General features: G+C 42.3%; 2 protein-coding genes across 2 annotated transcripts in view; both read right to left on the bottom strand.

Moving 5' to 3' along the window:
• Positions 1–1,447: 1,447 nt before the first annotated feature.
• LOC124023939 (zinc finger protein 239-like) lies at positions 1,448–2,646 on the bottom strand. The gene is made up of 4 exons (XM_046338102.1): positions 2,485–2,646; positions 2,185–2,400; positions 1,727–2,014; positions 1,448–1,662 (listed from the first exon to the last, which is right to left on the bottom strand). Exons 1-4 carry the CDS (start codon positions 2,582–2,584, stop codon positions 1,448–1,450), a joined length of 819 nt encoding a protein of 272 aa, XP_046194058.1. The 5' UTR covers positions 2,585–2,646.
• A 1,069-nt stretch (positions 2,647–3,715) lies between these two features.
• LOC124023938 (zinc finger protein 728-like) overlaps positions 3,716–23,340 on the bottom strand; it is a 33,500-nt gene continuing 13,875 nt past the window's right edge. The window contains exons 3-4 of the mRNA XM_046338101.1: positions 8,041–8,217; positions 3,716–4,260 (exon numbers count right to left, since the gene is read on the bottom strand). Of these exons, the coding sequence (XP_046194057.1) occupies positions 3,869–4,260; positions 8,041–8,217 (569 nt within the window). The 3' untranslated portion in view covers positions 3,716–3,868. The remainder of the gene's footprint in view (positions 4,261–8,040; positions 8,218–23,340) is intronic.

Here is a 23,340-nt window from a genome sequence, read left to right as displayed (position 1 = left end):
TGGTGAGTAGAGACATCATGTCAATAGGTACCAGTCATGGTGAGTAGAGAGAGACATCATGTCAATAGGTACCAGTCATGGTGAGTAGAGACATCATGTCAATAGGTACCAGTCATGGTGAGTAGAGACATCATGTCAATAGGTACCAGTCATGGTGAGTAGAGAGACATCATGTCAATAGGTACCAGTCATGGTGAGTAGAGACATCATGTCAATAGGTACCAGTCATGGTGAGTAGAGACATCATGTCAATAGGTACCAGTCATGGTGAGTAGAGACATGTCAATAGGTACCAGTCATGGTGAGTAGAGACATCATGTCAATAGATACCAGTCATGGTGAGTAGAGCCATCATGTCAATAGATACCAGTCATGGTGAGTAGAGCCATCATGTCAATAGATACCAGCCATGGTGAGTAGAGACATCATGTCAATAGATACCAGTCATGGTGAGTAGAGACATCATGTCAATAGATACCAGTGATGGTGAGTAGAGACATCATGTCCATAGGTACCAGTCATGGTGAGTAGAGACCTCATGTCAGGTTTAAATGTATTATTGTCATAATGCATATTGTGTCATATCATGCCATACATAATCATATCATCCTGTCAATTCATATCGGACATTAAGATACTCTACAGAAACTTTATTGAGGTTGTATCTTACAGACTGAATAGCTAGTGGTTAGTTTGGTGATAAAACTTCAGAGTTTCTGTAGAGTATCACTAAACTAACCACTAGCCATTCAGTCATGGTGAGTGATGTCTAATGGCACATTTAGAGTACAATTACATGGATGCATGTAGGGGGGGACTTTTATTTTGAAAAAAACATGTCCTCAATGGGAGCAGCAGGTAAAACCAGCAGCAGGCTCGGCTATATCTCAATTCATCATTCCCCGATTCCTCTTTCTCTTCGTCTCCTCCTCAAAATGGAGAATAAAGTCAGAGAGGAGGGACCTCGGAACTTCTCTTCTATTACAGTTGAGAGGAGAGTGGAGCGAGGAATCACAGAAAGACAGTCTTTTCCTATCTCCCGTCAAACTAGACGGTAGTCTCTTTCATATGTTTCTGTTGGTGTGTCTTTAGTGCTTTGGGTACAATGAACCCTTTCCCACACAGGCTACAGACGTACGGCTTCTCCCCTGTATGAAACCTCCTCATGTGCACCTTCAGACTCCCAGAGGTGGTGAACCCCTTATCACAGACAGTACAAGGGTACGGTCTCTCTTTAGTGTGCTTGATCTGATGCACTCTCAAGTTCCCCGATTGGGCGAAACTTTTCCCGCATATGGCGCAGACAAAGGGTTTCTCTCCGGTGTGTGTTCTCTGGTGACTCTTTAGATCCCCGTCCCGTAGGAACATTCTCCCGCAGTATGAGCAGCAGTACTTCTTTTCCAGGCTCTTGTAGTGCATTCTCGCGTGCACCTCCAACCTCTTCATGTCAGGGAAACTCTTCCCGCACTTCGCACATGTGATGGCGGACCTCTGCCATGTGTATCCTCTTGTGTTTCTTCAGGCTTTCGCTTCTGGCAAAACGTTGGCCACACACAGAGCACTGGTGCGGTTTTTCCTTGGTGTGGATCAGTATGTGGGTCGCCAAGGAGGTTTTCTGAGTGAAGCCCCTCCCACAGTAGGAGCAGTGGAGGAGGTTCTCCCCTGTGTGGATTGACCGGTGGGTCTTGAGGGTGTAGAAGTGGGTGAACGTCTGGCCGTTGGTCACAAAGGTACGGTTTCTTGTTATTGTGTGTCTGCTTGTGCTCCCTGTACTCCAACAGGTTGCCAAAGCTCTCTGGGCACTTGGAGCAGTGGTACGGTTTCTCTCCCGTATGGGTGCGCTGGTGAGTCTTTAGGTCCTGCAGCAGAGTGAAGGTCTTCCCACATGGTTGGCAGATGTGCTTGGTCTTCTCTCCTGTGTGGATCGTCACGTGGATGTTCAAGTCGTCGAGCTTCAAGAAACTCTCCTCGCAGACAGAGCACTGGTGGGGTTTTCCTGTGCTGGTGCCCTCTCCTGTTTCAATGACAACATTACAAGACAGAGAGGATAAATTAATTGGTGCACCGTAGCAGAAACAAAGCGTTTCTTACTGGAAAAGATCTGGTAGACCATCCTTGTTTCTGCCTGTTTGCTTCAGTGTGGTTTCCTAGTAAACATGACTCCGGTGTGTGGGTCTCTCTTACCTTTGTGGATCACCTGGTGTCTCTTCAGGTCCTGGTATCGCAGGAAACACTTCCCACAGACGGAGCACTGGTGGGGTTTCTTTCCACTGTGCGTCATTGTGTGTGTCTTCAGGCTGCTGGCTGCAGTGAACCTCTTACCGCACTGGGAGCAGAAATATGGCTTCAACTCCTGGTCAGGATCCCCTGGACTGTCAGGGTCAGAGCTGGTGCCCTCTCCTGTTTCAATGACACCATTAGAAGGGTTTAACACAGGAGGAAAATGATAAGGATAGCGCAACTCCAACCTGGTGTTCCTCTCACCTTTATGGGTCACCAGGTGTCTTTTAAGGTCGTAGGGTCGAAGGAAGGCCTTGCCACAGACGGAGCACTGGTGGGGTTTCTCTCCGCTGTGGATCTTCATGTGTGCCTTAAGCCTGAAGGCTGCGGTGAACCTCTTACCACACACAGAGCAGGGGAACGGTCTCTCCGGATCTGCTTCCCTGGACTGTCTGCGTCAGAGTTGTTGCCCCTTCAATGACAACATTTACAGGGGTTAAAATGCTGCACTATCAATTAAATGACAGTTTATTACAGACTGATACACATATAAATACCCAGCTAATTTATGGAAAGAAGCACTGGTGTGGATATGTTTATGTTTCTTCAAGTCACCTGTGTTCCAGCAGAGATCTCAGGGTCCTTGTTCATTACTGCAAAGTACTGCTGCAAAATGTTTTGCAAACGGAAAACAAGTGTATTATTATTGGATAGTCCCTCCCACTTTGGGCCCATTTGTTTCTGTTTGGTTCCTAATGAATATGACCCAAGTGTGTGAGCATAGACTTCAGGGGTGTATTCACTAGGAACAAAAATGGAAGCAAACAGAACAAAATGGAGAAGGAACCTACCTGAATTTGTCCAATAGAATTTTTGCACAAAAATGTTTCCCTTTCCATTGCAAAACATTTTGCTACAGTGAATCAGTGTGTTTGCGTCTCTCTCACCTTTGTGTATCTCTCTCACCTTTGTATCTCCCAGTGTCTCTCTCTCACCCTTGTGTCTCTCTCTCTCACCTTTGTGTATCTCTCTCACCCTTGTGTCTCTCTCTCTCACCTTTGTGTATCTCCCGGCGTCTCTCTCTCACCCTTGTATCTCTCTCTCTCACCTTTGTGTATCTCCCGGCGTCTCTCTCTCACCCTTGTATCTCCCGGTGTCTCTCTCTCACCCTTGTGTCTCTCTCTCTCACCTTTGTGTATCTCCTGGAGTCTCTCTCTCTCACCTTTGTGTATCTCCCGGAGTCTCTTTCTCACCTTTGTGGATCTCCCGGTGTCTCTCTCTCACCTTTGTGGATCTCCCGGTGTCTCTCTCTCACCTTTGTGTATCTCCCGGTGTCTCTCTCTCACCTTTGTGTATCTTCCGGTGTCTCTCTCTCACCTTTGTGTATCTCCCGGTGTCTCTCTCTCACCTTTGTGTATCTCCCGGTGTCTCTCTCTCACCTTTGTGTATCTCCTGGTGTCTCTCTCTCACCTTTGTGGATCTCCCGGTGTCTCTCTCACCTTTGTGTATCTCCTGGTGTCTCTCTCTCACCTTTGTGTATCTCCTGGTGTCTCTCTCTCACCTTTGTGTATCTCCCGGTGTCTCTCTCACCTTTGTGGATCTCCCGGTGTCTCTCTCTCACCTTTGTGGATCTCCCGGTGTCTCTCTCTCACCTTTGTGGATCTCCCGGTGTCTCTCTCTCACCTTTGTGTATCTCCTGGTGTCTCTCTCTCACCTTTGTGTATCTCCCGGTGTCTCTCTCACCTTTGTGGATCGCCCGGTGTCTCTCTCTCACCTTTGTGTATCTGCTGGTGTCTCTCTCACCTTTGTGGATCTCCTGGTGTATCTTGAGGTCCTGGAACAGCAGGAAACACTTCCCACAGACAGAGCACTGGTGGTGTATCTCCCCACTGTGAGACTTCATGTGAGACTTTAGTAAAGGCGCTGTGGTGAACCTCTTGCCACACTCTGAGCAGAGGTACAGTCTTTTAGGGTCCGGGTACGGCTTCTGCCCCTGTTCGGGATCCCCTGGGCTGTCTGGGTCCGAGGTGGCGCTCTCTCCTGCTTCAATGACCACGTCACAGGGTTTAGAACACATCGAGACAGAAGCAAGAACAGCAAGTACACATTCAGTAGACTTACACCCATGGTAACTGTCCTCTGTGCCTCTATAACCACACCCTATGGTAACTGTCCTCTGAGCCTCTATAACCACACCCTATGGTAACTGTCCTCTGAGCCTCTATAACCACACCCTATGGTAACTGTCCTCTGAGCCTCTATAACCACACCCTATGGTAACTGTCCTCTGAGCCTCTATAACCACACCCTATGGTAACTGTCCTCTGAGCCTCTATAACCACACCCTATGGTAACTGTCCTCTGAGCCTCTATAACCACACCCTATGATAACTGTCTTGAGCCTCTATAACCACACCCTATGGTAACTGTCCTCTGAGCCTCTATAACCACACCCTTTGGTAACTGTCCTCTGAGCCTCTATAACCACACCCTATGGTAACTGTCCTCCGAGCCTCTATAACCACACCCTATGGTAACTGTCCTCTGAGCCTCTATAACCACACCCTATGGTAACTGTCCTCTGAGCCTCTATAACCACACCCTATGGTAACTGTCCTCTGAGCCTCTATAACCACACCCTATGGTAACTGTCCTCTGAGCCTCTATAACCACACCCTATGGTAACTGTCCTCTGAGCCTCTATAACCACACCCTATGGTAACTGTCCTCTGAGCCTCTATAACCACACCCTATGGTAACTGTCTTGAGCCTCTATAACCACACCCTATGGTAACTGTCCTCTGAGCCTCTATAACCACACCCTTTGGTAACTGTCCTCTGAGCCTCTATAACCACACCCTATGGTAACTGTCCTCCGAGCCTCTATAACCACACCCTATGGTAACTGTCTTCTGAGCCTCTATAACCACACCCTATGGTAACTGTCCTCTCTGCCTCTATAACCACACCCTATGGTAACTGTCCTGAGCCTCTATAACCACACCCTTTGGTAACTGTCCTCTGAGCCTCTATAACCACACCCTATGGTAACTGTCCTCTGAGCCTCTATAACCACACCCTATGGTAACTGTCCTCCAAGCCTCTATAACTACACCCTATGGTAACTGTCCTCCCAGCCTCTATAATCACACCCTATGGTAACTGTCCTCTGAGCCTCTATAACCACACCCTATGGTAACTGTCCTCCGAGCCTCTATAACCACACCCTATGGTAACTGTCCTCTGAGCCTCTATAACCACACCCTATGGTAACTGTCCTGAGCCTCCATAACCACACCCTATGGTAACTGTCCTCTGAGCCTCTATAACCACACCCTATGGTAACTGTCCTCTGAGCCTCTATAACCACACCCTATGGTAACTGACCTCTGAGCCTCTATAACCACACACCCTATGGTAACTGTCTTGAGCCTCTATAACCACACCCTATGGTAACTGTCCTCTGAGCCTCTATAACCACACCCTATGGTAACTGTCCTCTGAGCCTCTATAACCACACCCTATGGTAACTGTCCTCTGAGCCTCTATAACCACACCCTATGGTAACTGTCTTGAGCCTCTATAACCACACCCTATGGTAACTGTCCTCTGAGCCTCTATAACCACACCCTATGGTAACTGTCCTCTGAGCCTCTATAACCACACCCTATGGTAACTGTCCTCTGAGCCTCTATAACCACACCCTATGGTAACTGTCCTCTGAGCCTCTATAACCACACCCTATGGTAACTGTCCTCTGAGTCTCTATAACCACACCCTATGATAACTGTCTTGAGCCTCTATAACCACACCCTATGGTAACTGACCTCTGAGCCTCTATAACCACACCCTTTGGTAACTGTCCTCTGAGCCTCTATAACCACACCCTATGGTAACTGTCCTCCGAGCCTCTATAACCACACCCTATGGTAACTGTCCTCTGAGCCTCTATAACCACACCCTATGGTAACTGTCCTCTGAGCCTCTATAACCACACCCTATGGTAACTGACCTCTGAGCCTCTATAACCACACCCTATGGTAACTGTCTTGAGCCTCTATAACCACACCCTATGGTAACTGTCCTCTGAGCCTCTATAACCACACCCTATGGTAACTGTCCTCTGAGCCTCTATAACCACACCCTATGATAACTGTCTTGAGCCTCTATAACCACACCCTATGGTAACTGTCTTGAGCCTCTATAACCACACCCTATGGTAACTGTCCTCTGAGCCTCTATAACCACACCCTTTGGTAACTGTCCTCTGAGCCTCTATAACCACACCCTATGGTAACTGTCCTCCGAGCCTCTATAACCACACCCTATGGTAACTGTCTTCTGAGCCTCTATAACCACACCCTATGGTAACTGTCCTGAGCCTCTATAACCACACACTATGGTAACTGTCCTCTCTGCCTCTATAACCACACCCTATGGTAACTGTCCTGAGCCTCTATAACCACACCCTTTGGTAACTGTCCTCTGAGCCTCTATAACCACACCCTATGGTAACTGTCCTCTGAGCCTCTATAACCACACCCTATGGTAACTGTCCTCCAAGCCTTTATAACTACACCCTATGGTAACTGTCCTCCGAGCCTCTATAATCACACCCTATGGTAACTGTCCTCTGAGCCTCTATAACCACACCCTATGGTAACTGTCCTCTGAGCCTCTATAACCACACCCTATGGTAACTGTCCTCTGAGCCTCTATAACCACACCCTATGGTAACTGTCCTGAGCCTCTATAACTACACCCTATGGTAACTGTCCTCTGTGCCTCTATAACCACACCCTATGGTAACTGTCCTCTGTGCCTCTATAACCACACCCTATGGTAACTGTCCTGAGCCTCTATAACCACACCCTATGGTAACTGTCCTGAGCCTCTATAACCACACCCTATGGTAACTGTCCTCTGAGCCTCTATAACCACACCCTATGGTAACGGTCCTCTGAGCCTCTATAACCACACCCTATTTTAACTGTCCTCTGAGCCTCTATAACCACACCCTATGGTAACTGTCCTCTGAGCCTCTATAACCACACCATATGGTAACTGTCCTGAGCCTCTATAACCACACCCTATGGTAACTGTCCTCTGAGCCTCTATAACCACACCCTTTGGTAACTGTCCTCTGAGCCTCTATAACCACACCCTATGGTAACTGTCCTCTGAGCCTCTATAACCACACCCTATGGTAACTGTCCTCTGAGCCTCTATAACCACACCCTATGGTAACTGTCCTGAGCCTCTATAACCACACCCTATGGTAACTGGCCTCTGAGCCTCTATTACCACACCCTATGGTAACTGTCCTCTGAGCCTCTATAACCACACCCGATGGTAACTGTCCTCTGAGACTCTATAACCACACCCTATGGTAACTGGCCTCTGAGCCTCTATAACCACACCCTATGGTAACTGTCCTCTGAGCCTCTATAACCACACCCGATGGTAACTGTCCTCTGAGCCTCTATAACCACACCCTATGGTAACTGTCCTCTGAGCCTCTATAACCACACCCTATGGTAACTGTCCTCTGAGCCTCTATAACCACACCCTATGGTAACTGTCCTCTGAGCCTCTATAACCACACCCTATGGTAACTGTCCTCTGAGCCTCTATAACCACACCCTATGGTAACTGTCCTCTGAGCCACCATAATCACAACCGGTCGTACAGTACTGTTTCCGTTGAATTCAACGATGCACCGTTCTGTCATTCCGAACACGATCCTGGGGCTTGCGAAGGTCACGTTCTACCAACGAGCCACACAGGACGTGTCTTCCAGCAGAGAGATGTTTCTCTCACCTTTGTGCACCACCTGGTGTCTCTTCAGAACACACAGCCACAGGAAACGCTTCCCGCAGACGGAACACTGGTGGGGTTTGTCTTCGCTGTGGATCTTCAGGTGGATCCTCAGGCTGGTGGGCGAGGTGAACGTCTTGCCGCACTCCGAACAACAGTGCGGTCTGTCTGAGGTGACTGCTTTAATGACAACATCACAGAGGTTAAACCGCTGCAGTACACAAAGGAGAGAACAGCACCACCAGCGCATACAGTATTAGGCATATATGGGCAATTCTATTTTAACTGAATGGAGACAGATTTTTTTAACATAAAATGTATGCTCTACAAAAAAAAACATAGATTTTTAACAAACATACAACTTTATGCACAAGGACTACGTTTACACTGAACATTTGACCCTCCCAAAAAAAACACATTTACTGGAAGAACTGTGAGGGAGTTGGGTAGGAGTTGTGAGGGAGTTTGGTAGGAGTTGTGAGGGAGTTTGGTAGGAGTTGTGAGGGAGTTTGGTAGGAGTTGTGAGGGAGGTTGGTAGGAGTTGTGAGGGAGGTTGGTAGGAGTTGTGAGGGAGTTTGGTAGGAGTTGTGAGGGAGTTTGGTAGGAGTTGTGAGGGAGGTTGGTAGGAGTTGTGAGGGAGGTTGGTAGGAGTTGTGAGGGAGTTTGGTAGGAGTTGTGACGGAGTTTGGTAGGAGTTGTGAGGGAGTTTGGTAGGAGTTGTGAGGGAGTTTGTTAGGAGTTGTGAGGGAGGTTGGTAGGAGTTGTGAGGGAGTTTGGTAGGAGTGGTGAGGGAGTTTGGCGGGAGTTGTGAGGAAGTTTGGTAGCAGAATTTCAGTCAAATCTCCCTCAGTTTATTTACGTGACCTGGTTTTGTTAAAGACTCTGCATAAAGAACGGCGTGTCGGTTTATGACAGGACACATTGAGCTTGAAAGAAGTGAGTGAAGTGGATTTACACCCGGTAACAGATCTCTACAAAAAAGGGTGTAAATACGCAACATCCCCCTCTACATATGTGGGTATTATGATCCAACATCCTCCTCTACATATGTGGGTATTATGATCCAACATCCTCCTCAACTTCCGGTTCCGGTTGGAGCGAGTGGTCGCATCTGCACGTCGCTCCAACGGGTAGTATAACTTTTTTATAACTTTTACATCCCCCTCTACATATGTGGGTATTATGATCCAACATCCTCCTCTACCTATGTGGGTATTATGATCCAACATCCTCCTCTACCTATGTGGGTATTATGATCCAACATCCTCCTCTACATATGTGGGTATTATGATCCAACATCCTCCTCTACATATGTGGGTATTATGATCCAACATCCTCCTCTACATATGTGGGTATTATGATCCAACATCCTCCTCTACATATGTGGGTATTATGATCCAACATCCTCCTCTACATATGTGGGTATTATGATCCAACCTCCCCCTCTACATATGTGGGTATTATGATCCAACATCCTCCTCTACCTATGTGGGTATTATGATCCAACATCCTCCTCTACATATGTGGGTATTATGATCCAACATCCTCCTCTACATATGTGGGTATTATGATCCAACATCCTCCTCTACATATGTGGGTATTATGATCCAACATCCTCCTCTACATATGTGGGTATTATGATCCAACATCCTCCTCTACATATGTGGGTATTATGATCCAACATCCTCCTCTACATATGTGGGTATTATGATCCAACATCCTCCTCTACCTATGTGGGTATTATGATCCAACATCCTCCTCTACATATGTGGGTATTATGATCCAACATCCTCCTCTACATATGTGGGTATTATGATCCAACATCCTCCTCTACATATGTGGGTATTATGATCCAACATCCTCCTCTACCTATGTGGGTATTATGATCCAACATCCTCCTCTACATATGTGGGGAGAACAAGTATTTGATACACTGCCAATTTTGCAGGTTTTCCTACTTACAAAGCATGTAGGGGTCTGTAATTTTTATCATAGGTACACTTCATCATAGGTACATGTGATTTTCTGGATTTTAAGTAATTCATTTGCATTTTATTGCATGACATAAATGCAACATCCCCCTCTACATATGTGGGTATTATGATCCAACATCCTCCTCTACATATGTGGGTATTATGATCCAACATCCTCCTCTACATATGTGGGTATTATGATTCAACATCCTCCTCTACATATGTGGGTATTATGATTCAACATCCTCCTCTACATATGTGGGTATCCAACATCCTCCTCTACATATGTGGGTATTATGATCCAACATCCTCTTCTACCTATGTGGGTATTGTGATCCAACATCCTCCTCTACATATGTGGGTATTATGATCCAACATCCTCCTCTACCTATGTGGGTATTATGATTCAACATCCTCCTCTACATATGTGGGTATTATGATCCAACATCCTCCTCTACATATGTGGGTATTATGATCCAACATCCTCCTCTACATATGTGGGTATTATGATCCAACATCCTCCTCTACATATGTGGGTATTATGATCCAACATCCTCCTCAACTTCCGGTTCCGGTTGGAGCGAGTGGTCGCATCTGCACGTCGCTCCAACGGGTAGTATAACTTTTTTTATAACTTTTACATCCCCCTCTACATATGTGGGTATTATGATCCAACATCCTCCTCTACCTATGTGGGTATTATGATCCAACATCCTCCTCTACCTATGTGGGTATTATGATCCAACATCCTCCTCTACATATGTGGGTATTATGATCCAACATCCTCCTCTACATATGTGGGTATTATGATCCAACATCCTCCTCTACATATGTGGGTATTATGATCCAACATCCTCCTCTACATATGTGGGTATTATGATCCAACATCCTCCTCTACATATGTGGGTATTATGATCCAACCTCCCCCTCTACATATGTGGGTATTATGATCCAACATCCTCCTCTACCTATGTGGGTATTATGATCCAACATCCTCCTCTACATATGTGGGTATTATGATCCAACATCCTCCTCTACATATGTGGGTATTATGATCCAACATCCTCCTCTACATATGTGGGTATTATGATCCAACATCCTCCTCTACATATGTGGGTATTATGATCCAACATCCTCCTCTACATATGTGGGTATTATGATCCAACATCCTCCTCTACATATGTGGGTATTATGATCCAACATCCTCCTCTACCTATGTGGGTATTATGATCCAACATCCTCCTCTACATATGTGGGTATTATGATCCAACATCCTCCTCTACATATGTGGGTATTATGATCCAACATCCTCCTCTACATATGTGGGTATTATGATCCAACATCCTCCTCTACCTATGTGGGTATTATGATCCAACATCCTCCTCTACATATGTGGGGAGAACAAGTATTTGATACACTGCCAATTTTGCAGGTTTTCCTACTTACAAAGCATGTAGGGGTCTGTAATTTTTATCATAGGTACACTTCATCATAGGCACATGTGATTTTCTGGATTTTAAGTAATTCATTTGCATTTTATTGCATGACATAAATGCAACATCCCCCTCTACATATGTGGGTATTATGATCCAACATCCTCCTCTACATATGTGGGTATTATGATCCAACATCCTCCTCTACATATGTGGGTATTATGATTCAACATCCTCCTCTACATATGTGGGTATTATGATTCAACATCCTCCTCTACATATGTGGGTATCCAACATCCTCCTCTACATATGTGGGTATTATGATCCAACATCCTCTTCTACCTATGTGGGTATTGTGATCCAACATCCTCCTCTACATATGTGGGTATTATGATCCAACATCCTCCTCTACCTATGTGGGTATTATGATTCAACATCCTCCTCTACATATGTGGGTATTATGATCCAACATCCTCCTCTACATATGTGGGTATTATGATCCAACATCCTCCTCTACATATGTGGGTATTATGATCCAACATCCTCCTCTACATATGTGGGTATTATGATCCAACATCCTCCTCTACATATGTGGGTATTATGATCCAACATCCTCCTCTACATATGTGGGTATTATGATCCAACATCCTCCTCTACATATGTGGGTATTATGATCCAACATCCTCCTCTACATATGTGGGTATTATGATCCAACATCCTCCTCTACATATGTGGGTATTATGATCCAACATCCTCCTCTACATATGTGGGTATTATGATCCAACATCCTCCTCTACATATGTGGGTATTATGATCCAACATCCTCCTCTACATATGTGGGTATTATGATCCAACATCCTCCTCTACATATGTGGGTATTATGATCCAACATCCCCCTCTACATATGTGGGTATTATGATCCAACATCCTCCTCTACATATGTGGGTATTATGATCCAACATCCTCCTCTACATATGTGGGGAGAACAAGTATTTGATACACTGCCAATTTTGCAGGTTTCCTACTTACAAAGCATGTAGGGGTCTGTAATTTTCATCATAGGTACACTTCAACTGTGAGAGATGGTCCTTCTGTAGCTCAGTTGGTAGAGCGCTTGTAACGCCAGGGTAGTGGGTTCGATTCCCGGGACTCCGCAGCAAAACCACATTTGGTGTATACTGAACTATACTCCACACGACTGTATGGTACTATAATGAACTATACTCCACAGTACAGGACTGTATGGTACTATAATGAACTATACTCCACAGGACTGTATGGTACTATAATGAACTATACTCCACAGGACTGTATGGTACTATAATGAACTATACTCCACAGGACTGTATGGTACTATAATGAACTATACTCCACAGGACTGTATGGTACTATAATGAACTATACTCCACAGTACAGGACTGTATGGTACTATAATGAACTATACTCCACAGGACTGTATGGTACTATACTGAACTATACTCCACAGGACTGTATGGTACTATAATGAACTATACTCCACAGGACTGTATGGTACTATAATGAACTATACTCCACAGGACTGTATGGTACTATAATGAACTATACTCCACAGGACTGTATGGTACTATAATGAACTATACTCTACAGGACTGTATGGTACTATAATGAACTATACTCCACAGGACTGTATGGTACTATAATGAACTATACTCCACAGGACTGTATGGTACTATAATGAACTATACTCCACAGGACTGTATGGTACTATAATGAACTATACTCCACAGGACTGTATGGTACTATAATGAACTATACTCCACAGGACTGTATGGTACTATAATGAACTATACTCCACAGGACTGTATGGTACTATAATGAACTATACTCCACAGTACAGGACTGTATGGTACTATAATGAACTATACTCCACAGTACAGGACTGTATGGTACTATAATGAACTATACTCCACAGTACAGGACTGTATGGTACTATAATGAACTATACTCCATAGGACTGTATGGTACTATAATGAACTATACTCCACAGGACTGTATGGTACTATAATGAACTATACTCCACAGGACTGTATGGTACTATAATGAACTATACTCCACAGGACTGTATGGTACTATAATGAACTATACTCCACAGGACTGTATGGTACTATAATGAACTATACTCCACAGGACTGTATGGTACTATAATGAACTATACTCCACAGGACTGTATGGTACTATAATGAACTATACTCCACAGGACTGTATGGTACTATAATGAACTATACTCCACAGGACTGTATGGTACTATAATGAACTATACTCCACAGTACAGGACTGTATGGTACTATAATGAACTATACTCCACAGTACAGGACTGTATGGTACTATAATGAACTATACTCCACAGTACAGGACTGTATGGTACTATAATGAACTATACTCCACAGTACAGGACTGTATGGTACTATAATGAACTATACTCCATAGGACTGTATGGTACTATAATGAACTATACTCCACAGTACAGGACTGTATGGTACTATAATGAACTATACTCCACAGGACTGTATGGTACTATAATGAACTATACTCCACAGGACTGTATGGTACTATAATGAACTATACTCCACAGGACTGTATGGTACTATAATGAACTATACTCCACAGGACTGTATGGTACTATAATGAACTATACTCCACAGGACTGTATGGTACTATAATGAACTATACTCCACAGTACAGGACTGTATGGTACTATAATGAACTATACTCCACAGTACAGGACTGTATGGTACTATAATGAACTATACTCCACAGTACAGGACTGTATGGTACTATAATGAACTATACTCCATAGGACTGTATGGTACTATAATGAACTATACTCCACAGTACAGGACTGTATGGTACTATAATGAACTATACTCCACAGGACTGTATGGTACTATACTGAACTATACTCCACAGGACTGTATGGTACTATACTGAACTATACTCCACAGGACTGTATGGTACTATAATGAACTATACTCCACAGGACTGTATGGTACTATAATGAACTATACTCCACAGGACTGTATGGTACTATAATGAACTATACTCCACAGGACTGTATGGTACTATAATGAACTATACTCCACAGTACAGGACTGTATGGTACTATAATGAACTATACTCCACAGTACAGGACTGTATGGTACTATAATGAACTATACTCCACAGTACAGGACTGTATGGTACTATAATGAACTATACTCCATAGGACTGTATGGTACTATAATGAACTATACTCCACAGTACAGGACTGTATGGTACTATAATGAACTATACTCCACAGGACTGTATGGTACTATACTGAACTATACTCCACAGGACTGTATGGTACTATACTGAACTATACTCCACAGGACTGTATGGTACTATAATGAACTATACTCCACAGGACTGTATGGTACTATAATGAACTATACTCCACAGGACTGTATGGTACTATACTGAACTATACTCCACAGGACTGTATGGTACTATAATGAACTATACTCCACAGGACTGTATGGTACTATAATGAACTATACTCCACAGTACAGGACTGTATGGTACTATAATGAACTATACTCACAGGACAGGACTGTATGGTACTATAATGAACTAGAATCCACAGGACTGTATGGTACTATAATGAACTATACTCCACAGGACTGGATGGTACTATAATGAACTATACTCCACAGGACTGTATGGTACTATAATGAACTATACTCCACAGGACTGTATGGTACTATAATGAACTATACTCCACAGGACTGTATGGTACTATAATGAACTATACTCCACAGGACTGTATGGTACTATAATGAACTATACTCCACAGGACTGTATGGTACTATACTGAACTATACTCCACAGGACTGTATGGTACTATAATGAACTATACTCCACAGGACTGTATGGTACTATAATGAACTATACTCCACAGGACTGTATGGTACTATACTGAACTATACTCCACAGGACTGTATGGTACTATAATGAACTATACTCCACAGGACTGTATGGTACTATAATGAACTATACTCCACAGTACAGGACTGTATGGTACTATAATGAACTATACTCCACAGGACTGTATGGTACTATAATGAACTATACTCCACAGGACTGTATGGTACTATAATGAACTATACTCCACAGGACTGTATGGTACTATAGTGAACTATACTCCACAGGACTGTATGGTACTATAATGAACTATACTCCACAGGACTGTATGGTACTATACTGAACTATACTCCACATGACTGTATGGTACTATACTGAACTATACTCCACAGGACTGTATGGTACTATACTGAACTATACTCCACAGGACTGTATGGTACTATACTGAACTATACTCCACAGGACTGTATGGTACTATACTGAACTATACTCCACAGTACAGGACTGTATGGTACTATACTGAACTATACTCCACAGGACTGTATGGTACTATACTGAACTATACTCCACAGTACAGGACTGTATGGTACTATAATGAACTATACTCCACAGGACTGTATGGTACTATAATGAACTATACTCCACAGGACTGTATGGTACTATAATGAACTATACTCCACAGGACTGTATGGTACTATACTGAACTATACTCCACAGGACTGTATGGTACTATACTGAACTATACGCCACAGGACTGTATGGTACTATAATGAACTATACTCCACAGGACTGTATGGTACTATACTGAACTATACTCCACAGGACTGTATGGTACTATAATGAACTATACTCCACAGGACTGTATGGTACTATAATGAACTATACGCCACACGACTGTATGGTACTATAATGAACTATACTCCACAGTACAGGACTGTATGGTACTATAATGAACTATACTCCACAGGACTGTATGGTACTATAATGAACTATACTCCACAGGACTGTATGGTACTATAATGAACTATACTCCACAGGACTGTATGGTACTATACTGAACTATACTCCACAGGACTGTATGGTACTATAATGAACTATACTCCACAGGACTGTATGGTACTATAATGAACTATACTCCACAGGACTGTATGGTACTATAATGAACTATACTCCACAGGACTGTATGGTACTATACTGAACTATACTCCACAGGACTGTATGGTACTATACTGAACTATACTCCACAGGACTGTATGGTACTATAATGAACTATACTCCACAGGACTGTATGGTACTCTAATGAACTATACGCCACAGGACTGTATGGTACTATAATGAACTATACTCCACAGGACTGTATGGTACTATAATGAACTATACTCCACAGGACTGTATGGTACTATAATGAACTATACTCCACAGGACTGTATGGTACTATACTGAACTATACTCCACAGGACTGTATGGTACTATACTGAACTATACTCCACAGGACTGTATGGTACTATAATGAACTATACTCCACAGGACTGTATGGTACTCTAATGAACTATACGCCACAGGACTGTATGGTACTATAATGAACTATACTCCACAGGACTGTATGGTACTATAATGAACTATACTCCACAGGACTGTATGGTACTATAATGAACTAGAATCCACAGGACTGTATGGTACTATAATGAACTATACTCCACAGGACTGTATGGTACTATAATGAACTATACTCCACAGGACTGTATGGTACTATAATGAACTATACTCCACAGGACTGTATGGTACTATAATGAACTATACTCCACAGGACTGTATGGTACTATAATGAACTATACTCCACAGGACTGTATGGTACTATACTGAACTATACTCCACAGGACTGTATGGTACTATACTGAACTATACTCCACAGGACTGTATGGTACTATACTGAACTATACTCCACAGTACAGGACTGTATGGTACTATACTGAACTATACTCCACAGGACTGTATGGTACTATAGTGAACTATACTCCACAGGACTGTATGGTACTATAGTGAACTATACTCCACAGGACTGTATGGTACTATAATGAACTATACTCCACAGGACTGTATGGTACTATAGTGAACTATACTCCACAGGACTGTATGGTACTATACTGAACTATAATCCACAGGACTGTATGGTACTATACTGAACTATACTCCACAGGACTGTATGGTACTATAATGAACTATACTCCACAGGACTGTATGGTACTATACTGAACTATACTCCACAGGACTGTATGGTACTATACTGAACTATACTCCACAGGACTGTATGGTACTATAATGAACTATACTCCACAGGACTGTATGGTACTATACTGAACTATACTCCACAGGACTGTATGGTACTATAATGAACTATACTCCACAGGACTGTATGGTACTATAATGAACTATACGCCACACGACTGTATGGTACTATAATGAACTATACTCCACAGTACAGGACTGTATGGTACTATAATGAACTATACTCCACAGGACTGTATGGTACTATAATGAACTATACTCCACAGGACTGTATGGTACTCTAATGAACTATACGCCACAGGACTGTATGGTACTATAATGAACTATACTCCACAGGACTGTATGGTACTATAATGAACTATACTCCACAGGACTGTATGGTACTATAATGAACTATACTCCACAGGACTGTATGGTACTATACTGAACTATACTCCACAGGACTGTATGGTACTATACTGAACTATACTCCACAGGACTGTATGGTACTATAATGAACTATACTCCACAGGACTGTATGGTACTCTAATGAACTATACGCCACAGGACTGTATGGTACTATAATGAACTATACTCCACAGGACTGTATGGTACTATAATGAACTATACTCCACAGGACTGTATGGTACTATAATGAACTAGAATCCACAGGACTGTATGGTACTATAATGAACTATACTCCACAGGACTGTATGGTACTATAATGAACTATACTCCACAGGACTGTATGGTACTATAATGAACTATACTCCACAGGACTGTATGGTACTATAATGAACTATACTCCACAGGACTGTATGGTACTATAATGAACTATACTCCACAGGACTGTATGGTACTATACTGAACTATACTCCACAGGACTGTATGGTACTATACTGAACTATACTCCACAGGACTGTATGGTACTATACTGAACTATACTCCACAGTACAGGACTGTATGGTACTATACTGAACTATACTCCACAGGACTGTATGGTACTATAGTGAACTATACTCCACAGGACTGTATGGTACTATAGTGAACTATACTCCACAGGACTGTATGGTACTATAATGAACTATACTCCACAGGACTGTATGGTACTATAGTGAACTATACTCCACAGGACTGTATGGTACTATACTGAACTATAATCCACAGGACTGTATGGTACTATACTGAACTATACTCCACAGGACTGTATGGTACTATAATGAACTATACTCCACAGGACTGTATGGTACTATACTGAACTATACTCCACAGGACTGTATGGTACTATACTGAACTATACTCCACAGGACTGTATGGTACTATAATGAACTATACTCCACAGGACTGTATGGTACTATACTGAACTATACTCCACAGGACTGTATGGTACTATAATGAACTATACTCCACAGGACTGTATGGTACTATAATGAACTATACGCCACACGACTGTATGGTACTATAATGAACTATACTCCACAGTACAGGACTGTATGGTACTATAATGAACTATACTCCACAGGACTGTATGGTACTATAATGAACTATACTCCACAGGACTGTATGGTACTATAATGAACTATACTCCACAGGACTGTATGGTACTATACTGAACTATACTCCACAGGACTGTATGGTACTATAATGAACTATACTCCACAGGCCTGTATGGTACTATAATGAACTATACTCCACAGGACTGTATGGTACTATACTGAACTATACTCCACAGGACTGTATGGTACTATACTGAACTATACTCCACAGGACTGTATGGTACTATAATGAACTATACTCCACAGGACTGTATGGTACTCTAATGAACTATACGCCACAGGACTGTATGGTACTATAATGAACTATACTCCACAGGACTGTATGGTACTATAATGAACTATACTCCACAGGACTGTATGGTACTATAATGAACTATACTCCACAGGACTGTATGGTACTATACTGAACTATACTCCACAGGACTGTATGGTACTATACTGAACTATACTCCACAGGACTGTATGGTACTATAATGAACTATACTCCACAGGACTGTATGGTACTCTAATGAACTATACGCCACAGGACTGTATGGTACTATAATGAACTATACTCCACAGGACTGTATGGTACTATAATGAACTATACTCCACAGGACTGTATGGTACTATAATGAACTAGAATCCACAGGACTGTATGGTACTATAATGAACTATACTCCACAGGACTGTATGGTACTATACTGAACTATACTCCACAGGACTGTATGATACTATAATGAACTATACTCCACAGGACTGTATGGTACTATAATGAACTATACTCCACAGGACTGTATGGTACTATACTGAACTATACTCCACAGGACTGTATGGTACTATACTGAACTATACTCCACAGGACTGTATGGTACTATAATGAACTATACTCCACAGTACAGGACTGTATGGTACTATAATGAACTATACTCCACAGGACTGTATGGTACTATAATGAACTATACTCCACAGGACTGTATGGTACTATAATGAACTATACTCCACAGTACAGGACTGTATGGTACTATAATGAACTATACTCCACAGGACTGTATGGTACTATACTGAACTATACTCCACAGGACTGTATGGTACTATAATGAACTATACTCCACAGGACTGTATGGTACTATAATGAACTATACTCCACAGGACTGTATGGTACTATAATGAACTATACTCCACAGGACTGTATGGTACTATAATGAACTATACTCCACAGGACTGTATGGTACTATACTGAACTATACTCCACAGGACTGTATGGTACTATACTGAACTATACTCCACAGGACTGTATGGTACTATACTGAACTATACTCCACAGGACTGTATGGTACTATACTGAACTATACTCCACAGTACAGGACTGTATGGTACTATAATGAACTATACTCCACAGGACTGTATGGTACTATACTGAACTATACTCCACAGGACTGTATGGTACTATACTGAACTATACTCCACAGGACTGTATGGTACTATAATGAACTATACTCCACAGGACTGTATGGTACTATAATGAACTATACTCCACAGGACTGTATGGTACTATAATGAACTATACTCCACAGTACAGGACTGTATGGTACTATAATGAACTATACTCCACAGTACAGGACTGTATGGTACTATAATGAACTATACTCCACAGTACAGGACTGTATGGTACTATAATGAACTATACTCCATAGGACTGTATGGTACTATAATGAACTATACTCCACAGTACAGGACTGTATGGTACTATAATGAACTATACTCCACAGGACTGTATGGTACTATACTGAACTATACTCCACAGGACTGTATGGTACTATACTGAACTATACTCCACAGGACTGTATGGTACTATAATGAACTATACTCCACAGGACTGTATGGTACTATAATGAACTATACTCCACAGGACTGTATGGTACTATACTGAACTATACTCCACAGGACTGTATGGTACTATAATGAACTATACTCCACAGGACTGTATGGTACTATAATGAACTATACTCCACAGTACAGGACTGTATGGTACTATAATGAACTATACTCACAGGACAGGACTGTATGGTACTATAATGAACTAGAATCCACAGGACTGTATGGTACTATAATGAACTATACTCCACAGGACTGGATGGTACTATAATGAACTATACTCCACAGGACTGTATGGTACTATAATGAACTATACTCCACAGGACTGTATGGTACTATAATGAACTATACTCCACAGGACTGTATGGTACTATAATGAACTATACTCCACAGGACTGTATGGTACTATAATGAACTATACTCCACAGGACTGTATGGTACTATACTGAACTATACTCCTACAGGACTGTATGGTACTATAATGAACTATACTCCACAGGACTGTATGGTACTATAATGAACTATACTCCACAGGACTGTATGGTACTATAATGAACTATACTCCACAGGACTGTATGGTACTATAATGAACTATACTCCACAGGACTGTATGGTACTATAATGAACTATACTCCACACAGGACTGTATGGTACTATAATGAACTATACTCCACAGGACTGTATGGTACTATAATGAACTATACTCCACAGGACTGTAGGAACTATACTGGACTGTATGGTACTATAGTGAACTATACTCCACAGGACTGTATGGTACTATAATGAACTATACTCCACAGGACTGTATGGTACTATACTGAACTATACTCCACATGACTGTATGGTACTATACTGAACTATACTCCACAGGACTGTATGGTACTATACTGAACTATACTCCACAGGACTGTATGGTACTATACTGAACTATACTCCACAGGACTGTATGGTACTATACTGAACTATACTCCACAGTACAGGACTGTATGGTACTATACTGAACTATACTCCACAGGACTGTATGGTACTATACTGAACTATACTCCACAGTACAGGACTGTATGGTACTATAATGACTGGACTGTATGGTACTATAATGAACTATACTCCACAGGACTGTATGGTACTATAATGAACTATACTCCACAGGACTGTATGGTACTATAATGAACTATACTCCACAGGACTGTATGGTACTATACTGAACTATACTCCACAGGACTGTATGGTACTATACTGAACTATACTCCACAGGACTGTATGGTACTATAATGAACTATACTCCACAGGACTGTATGGTACTATAATGAACTATACTCCACAGGACTGTATGGTACTATAATGAACTATACTCCACAGTACAGGACTGTATGGTACTATAATGAACTATACTCCACAGGACTGTATGGTACTATAATGAACTATACTCCACAGGACTGTATGGTACTATAATGAACTATACTCCACAGGACTGTATGGTACTATAATGAACTATACTCCACAGGACTGTATGGTACTATAATGAACTATACTCCACAGGACTGTATGGTACTATAATGAACTATACTCCACAGGACTGTATGGTACTATAATGAACTATACTCCACAGGACTGTATGGTACTATACTATATACTGAAGGACTGTATACTGAACTATACAGGACTGTATGGTACTATAATGAACTATACTCCACAGGACTGTATGGTACTATAATGAACTATACGCCACAGGACTGTATGGTACTATAATGAACTATACTCCACAGGACTGTATGGTACTATAATGAACTATACTCCACAGGACTGTATGGTACTATAATGAACTATACTCCACAGGACTGTATGGTACTATACTGAACTATACTCCACAGGACTGTATGGTACTATACTGAACTATACTCCACAGGACTGTATGGTACTATAATGAACTATACTCCACAGGACTGTATGGTACTCTAATGAACTATACGCCACAGGACTGTATGGTACTATAATGAACTATACTCCACAGGACTGTATGGTACTATAATGAACTATACTCCACAGGACTGTATGGTACTATAATGAACTAGAATCCACAGGACTGTATGGTACTATAATGAACTATACTCCACAGGACTGTATGGTACTATAATGAACTATACTCCACAGGACTGTATGGTACTATAATGAACTATACTCCACAGGACTGTATGGTACTATAATGAACTATACTCCACAGGACTGTATGGTACTATAATGAACTATACTCCACAGGACTGTATGGTACTATACTGAACTATACGCCACAGGACTGTATGG

The sequence above is a fragment of the Oncorhynchus gorbuscha genome, unplaced genomic scaffold (assembly GCF_021184085.1).
Source record: "Oncorhynchus gorbuscha isolate QuinsamMale2020 ecotype Even-year unplaced genomic scaffold, OgorEven_v1.0 Un_scaffold_1730, whole genome shotgun sequence".
In the NCBI taxonomy this organism is placed as follows: Eukaryota; Metazoa; Chordata; class Actinopteri; order Salmoniformes; family Salmonidae; genus Oncorhynchus; species Oncorhynchus gorbuscha.
The sequence above is the reverse complement of the archived record's forward strand: the minus strand, read 5'-3'. Positions and strand labels throughout refer to the sequence as shown.

Coding starts and splice junctions, on each gene's coding strand:
- LOC124023939 (XM_046338102.1), bottom strand. CDS start 2,584: ATGAAGATCCACAGCGGAGAGAAACCCCACCAGTGCTCCGTCTGTGGC. Junction 2,401..2,484: donor ACACCTGGTGACCCATAAAG/GTGAGAGGAACA, acceptor TCATTGAAACAG/GAGAGGGCACCAGCTCTGAC. Junction 2,015..2,184: donor ACACCAGGTGATCCACAAAG/GTAAGAGAGACC, acceptor TCATTGAAACAG/GAGAGGGCACCAGCACAGGA.